The 6000-nt window shown below is 58.6% G+C and overlaps 1 protein-coding gene across 2 annotated transcripts in view; it reads right to left on the reverse strand.

The window, feature by feature from the left end:
• Positions 1-3536, reverse strand: part of TENT4A (terminal nucleotidyltransferase 4A) — a 47293-nt gene extending 43757 nt beyond the window's left edge. Inside the window, exon 1 of one of the 2 annotated variants that reach the window (XM_058564373.1) lies at positions 2314-3536. In XM_058564373.1, coding sequence (XP_058420356.1) covers positions 2314-3026 — 713 coding nt within the window. In that variant the 5' untranslated portion in view covers positions 3027-3536. The remainder of the gene's footprint in view (positions 1-2313) is intronic. The other variant, XM_058564372.1, reaches the window with a different exon arrangement.
• Between the last annotated feature and the right edge of the window lie 2464 nt (positions 3537-6000).

Genomic DNA, 6000 nt, shown 5'->3' on the forward strand with positions numbered 1-6000 from the left:
GAAAAATGGAGCATTAACATGAGCATCACTGCCACAGTCCCTACTTGGGCTAAACCACAGGCCTCCTGGCTGCTTCAGCACCTACTCTCAGCCCCACAAGACCTCTGAGCTGGTTTCTAAGAGGCCGGCAGTGGGTCGCAGGTGGGACCCTGACAGAGAGGGGGAACAGGCCCCTAGGCAGGTCCCAGAGCAGCAGCGCCCTGGAAGTGTGCTGAGTTTCAGGCTTTCGTCTTTAACCTAAGGAGAACGAGGAAGGAGCCATCACAGGGTTCCAATGGGGTGGGACTTGACCAAATCTGCTGTCAAAGGAGGCCAGCCCACTGACAGCACTGGGAAAGGCCCAGGGGGGGCAAGAGTGCATGAAAGACTACCACCTCGGGCTACTTGAGCAATCTCCACTAGAGGTGACAATAGTCCACATGAAGGTGAGGAGGATGAAATACAGAGAAACTGGACAGGACGTGAGGAACTGTGGGAGACAAGAGAGGGGGAGGGGAGCGAGATCTGCACACCTGGGCAGACAGTGCTCATGTGTGCCTGGCAGGGGGCACTCACAGAGGAAGGCCAGATTTCAGGGTCAAGATCAGGAGACTATGTGACTCCTACGCCAACCCCTGCCCCAGATCCTAGCAAAGTACTTGGCAAGCAGTGGGCTCATTTACTAATAAAAACAACTGCAACGTATGTACTACATGCTGAGGCTTACTAGAAACCTATGAGTGAGGAAACAGCTTTAAGAGCCTGAGTGATCTACACAAGGGCAAGATGCTGCCACTGCTGGACGCTCACGAAAGGAAGAAGCAGGACTCTGGACTGTTGGGGCCCAAAAATGCTCTACAAGTGAAGACCACTTATCTATTTTCCTAGTGCTGAGAAATAGAGCCAATTACAGTTACACAGCAGGCTGAAAACCTGCAGGTGCCCCCAAAAGAACTCTTAAAAGTCATACATCAAGAAATGGCTCTCCACCATCTCTTCTCAGAAAGTTCTACAAGAACTGAGAGAGGGAAAAGGAGACTGGTCCAAAGTGCATGCTCAGGCTTCAGGGAATTTAAGAAAGTAACACTTCTACCCCCAACCAGGTGAAACAAGTTGCAGAACATGCAGCTATTACCATGTATCACATACTGTAATGTAGTATCAACTGAAGTGTTCTCTAACGTACTTCAAACGAGGATAAACAGACCTATAAACAGAAGAGTTACTTTAAGAAGTAATCCCAACATCCAACAATTGTGCGATTTGTAGGACTCTAACATTTGTAACAACCCTAATACTCTGGAAAATCCTGAGGTTCCTTTTGAGTCAGCATGCAACTGTGCAAGGAAAGTTTATGATTTAAGTCCTGAAACACTGACAGAAGACCTATGAACAAATGCTTTATTTCTAGGTGCTCAGAAAAGCTCAGAATGGCAAAGGGGCTGGGTAGGTAGCATTTGCACCTGAACAGCCTCACCTGAGCCTGCTCCAACCCACATACACACACCCATGTGTTTACCAGTCCTTGCCATCTGTAACTGCACTACACTTAAATAGAATTTCTAATCCTCTATAGATTGATGGAAACATACTTAAAATAAAGATGGCATCTTCCAAGAATTAAGTATGTGCTACAAACATTTTTATTTAAAATGTTTTCTTTTAAAAAAAGCGTTTTTTAGCTGGTTTAAAAAAAAAAAAAACCTGTAGACGATTCTTTTTACGTTAATTTCAGCACAAAATTAAAACATAACATACCAGCTCCCTCCCCAAGAAGTCACTTCTAAACTCACCGTTGGCTACATTGTATCACTACTAAAAACCTAATCATCTTTCTAAACGATTTTCTCCCAAAAAAAAGTTAACATTTAACCAATATTTACCTTCAGGTTGATTCAAGGTCCTGGCAATACTAAAACCATCTGCAACTTAACAACGCCACACCTTCCTGCACCCGACTTTGACAAAGGGTCTCTAACTCGTCTTGAGGGAGGGAAAGTATCCGATCTCCCTTTCCAGTTTCAAGAGGCAGAAAAGGAAAACTCCTGCGCAAGCCGGCTTCAGCGGCCCCTTTCCTGCCCTGTTCTAGAATCCGGGCATATCAATCGTTTATAAAAGAAGTTTGAAATTTCAAAAAATAAAAATAAAAATCCCTCCAGGGCAGAGGTGGACCTTGGCCTCCAGCGTCCATCCACGAAATACAAACGTCCAGAGAGGACGTCCGAGCGCCCACGGCGCAGCCCGGGTACCCACGGCGGGCTCCGCGCACCTGGCCGGGATGGGCCCACCGGGGGCGGGGCGCGGGACCCCACCCGCCGCGCCGCGCGCACTCACCCCTGGATGCCCGGGCTGTAGGCGCGGCTCTTCCACGGCGTGCCGGGCCGCGGCGCCTGGGGCCCGGGGCCGCCGCCTCCGCTCAGCGCGGCCGCGCGGCTGCCGGACAGCAGGTAGTTGAGGCCGTAGGTGCTGGCCTTGTTCTCGCGTTTCCGGCGGCCCGGGTGAAACTGGTGCGGCGGCGGCGAGCCGGCGGGCGCGGGGCCGCGCGGCCCGGCGTGCCCGTTGGCCGCGCCCGGGGCGCTCGGCGGGCCGTCGGCGAAGTGGAAGAAGGCGCCCCCGCGGCCGCCGCCCGCCCGGCCGAGCGAGGCGCTGCTCGAGGACGACGACGAGCAGCCGGGGCTCTCGGTGCCCGACTCGGCGTTGGACGAGGACGACGACGACGACGACAGCGACGGCGACTTGTGCAGGCGCCGGGCGCCCTCGGCCGCGGGCCCGAGCGCCGTCAGCAGCGCGGGCGGCAGCGCGGCGGGGCCGGGCGCGGGCGGCGGGGGCGACGCGGCGGGCAGCGCGGGCCCCGCCAGGCCGCCGCCGCCCAGCCCGGCCGGCCCCGCCGCGGCCGCCGTGTCCAGCGCGGGCGAGTTGAGGCAGAAGTAGGACGCGAAGCCCGAGCCGCCGCGGCCCACGCCCTGCGAGGTCTCCCAGATCTGCATCCACAGGGCATTGGCCGGCCCCTTCTGCTCGGGCTGGATCCAGGCCACGCGCGGATCCATCCACGCGCCGCCCGCGGGCCCGCGCCCGCCCGCCCCGCCGCGGCCCCGCCCCCGCCGCGCCCCGAGCCCCGGCCGCGCCGCGAGCGCACGGACGGACGGACGGGCCGCGGGCGGGGGACGGCGGGCGGACGGGCCTGGGCCGCGGCGGGGCGGCTCGCGGCGGCGGCTCCCGTCGGGGTCCCGGCGCGGCGCGCGGCGGGCGGGCAGGCCGCGGCGGGCGGCTCGGGCCTGGCGGGCTTCCTCAGGCGGCGCGGGGCGGGCGCGGGGGCCGCGGCGGCGGCGGCGGCGGCGTTCCGCTCGGGCCGGGGGGAGAGGCCATGGGAGAGGGGCGGGCGGGCGGCCGAGGGGGCGGGCCCAGGCGCCGCGCGGCCCAGGACCCGCGGGAGGGCCGCCGCCGTGCGCCGGGTCCTCGGTCACGCTCGCGCCGCCGTCTCCGTGCTCCTGCGGCGGCGAAAAGACACTCTCGGCGGCGACAGGGCGCGGGGGAAGGAGGGGGCGCCGCCGCCTCCGCTCCAATGAGGGGCGGGGAGGGCGCCGGGAGGGGGCGGGGGCGGGCGGGGAGGAAGCGCGGCCTCCCTCGCCGGGCCGGCACGCCAGTGCGCACGCGCGGCCGATTTCAAATCCTCACTAGACACCGCCGCCTTGGTTACCGCGCCTGCGCGCTGGGGCGCTCCTCGGTGGGGACTGGGAGGGGACCGCTTCGGAAGGATACGCGACTGGGAGGGGCCGAAGGGGTGCTGGGAGTGGGGGGGGGGGAATGGGGGGGGAGTGGGGGGGGGAGTGGCGGCCCGGGCCCTTATAGACCAGACTTGGTTGCGGTGACAGAGAGAAGTGGGGAGGCTGGTGCGCCGCCCTTGCCCGGCTGCGTCCGCCGGCCCCCCGTCCCTCCGCCGCGCGCAGGCCTAGGCGTGGAGACATGCGCGCTGGGGCCGGGGTCCCCGGCAGGCGCCGGGCCATGCTGCGCGTGCGCAGGGGCACATGGCCGCCGCCGTTGCCGCCGCCTGATGGAAGTTTCCGTGCTGCCGGGTCGGGGCTGCAGAGGCTGCCCCGGGCCGTGCCCTCCTGACCCGCGCTCCTTACGTAGACCCTGGGCCAGCTGCTCCGGGGAAAAGATAAAAATGCCCCAGCCCCCCTCCTCTCCATCAGGGGCTCGTGTGCAGCCGCTCGCGCCGCAGCCACTCGTGTCGGCGCCCGCCCACGTGCTCGCCGGCGTCCCCGGAGGAGCAGTCCCGCCCCTCGCTGCCTGGGCTGCGCTGGCCGCTGAGCCGCCGCCCCGGAGCAGGACCAGAGGTCGCTGGCAGATCCCCTCTCCTGTGGGTCTCCTTACAGGCTTTTTTGTTTCCTTTTAAAAATGATTTGCTATGCAGAAAATGAAGTTAAAACTTTCAAGTCAGCCCACGGCTGCGATTTCCCGAGGCAAACTTGGCAGTGTTGCCCATCAGAGAAACAGCCCGTGTCCTTGGGTGTCGGGCCGCGTGGCTTTGATTATTCCAGCTGGCACAGCGTTTGCAGGCTTTATTCGAGAATTGCCCAGCTGTCTGCTATTTGAGTTCCCCGTGTCCAGAGGAGGCTATAAGCCCAGGTTGACAATGGTATTATTTGGACTGCGGCGCCACACACATTCGGTGAAGTCCAAAGCTAACGCCAAAGTGTCGTTATATAAATCTGCTTGCGCCATGTGAGCCTAGACTGCGTGACCGGACACCAGGGCCCCCACCCCTCCTGGTCCTGGTCCAAGCCCAACGAATGCACTCCAGGGCCAGGCAACTTCAGGAAACCCGCCCCAGGTCCCTGAAGCTGTTTGCCCGGCTTCCGCAGCGCCTAGACTCCGGTCCTTTTGAATAGAACAGAACAGGCCCTTTTTAACTGGGTGTTTAAATGCTGTCTTCCCGGTCTGTATCATAGATGAGCACATTACTATGTACTTGATGCCTCACACATCTACCAACATAAAGATCCATGTGTTGCATAAGGCTTTTTGGCAAATGGCGTTAGTTAATAAAAATGAGAATTTCGGTTCAGAGGTTTTTCATTACCTGTATGCTGCACATGTGGAAATTATGACTGACGATTATAATATGTGCATTAAATAAACTACGGAAAAGCACACACAAACTAGTCAAAGGGTCGTTATTCTGGAACTCTTTGCTTCCAGTGACTCAGGCCGAAATCCTTGGAGTCATCCCAGCCTTAGGGGTGCGTCACTCCAACCTCTCTCTACAACCAACGGGTGCTCTTGGCTCCACCTGCAAGAAACCGCTGCTACCCTTCTCTCCATCCCTCCGCCTACTTCCCCCTTCAAGCCAGCGCAATTTCTAGCCTATTTTAAAACAGGCTCCTAGCTGGGTTCCTACATTCCATTCTTGCCCTTTGGGATCTTTTCCACACAGCAGCGTGAGTGATCCTTGGGAAAACAAAAAAAAGTTACTCTTTTTAAAAAATCAGTTCATGCCACTCTTCTGCTTAAAACCCTCCAGTGGCTTTCTTTCTCACTCAGCCTTGCTATGACCTGCAAGGCTCTACATTGTCTGGTCCTTCTCCCTCTTCTTACCACCTCATCTCCCACCTCTTCCCCTAACCCAGCCTGCTCCAGCCTCAAGCACAGCAGGCACACTGCTGCCTCAGAGCCTTTGCACTTACTGTTCCTTCTGCCTGGAATGCTCTTCCCCTAAATATCCACATGCCTGGCTCCCTCCCCACTCTCAGGTCTTAGTGAGGACTTCCAAGTGGCTCTATTTAAACCTCAAACCTAGCCCTCGATGCTCCCTACTTCCATTGCCTGCTTTTTTTTCTTTCTTAGCATTTATCTCTATTAGTTTCCTACAGCTGTGTAACAAAATACCACAAACTGGGTGGCTTAAAACAACAGAAGTTTATTCTCAGTTCTTGAGGCTGAAAGTCCAGAATCAAGGTGTTGGCAGGGCCGTGCTCCAAGGGTCCTAGCAGAGGATCTGCTCCATGGCTTTCTTTTCTC

This window comes from Diceros bicornis, chromosome 20, assembly GCF_020826845.1.
Source record: "Diceros bicornis minor isolate mBicDic1 chromosome 20, mDicBic1.mat.cur, whole genome shotgun sequence".
Classification (NCBI taxonomy): Eukaryota; Metazoa; Chordata; class Mammalia; order Perissodactyla; family Rhinocerotidae; genus Diceros; species Diceros bicornis.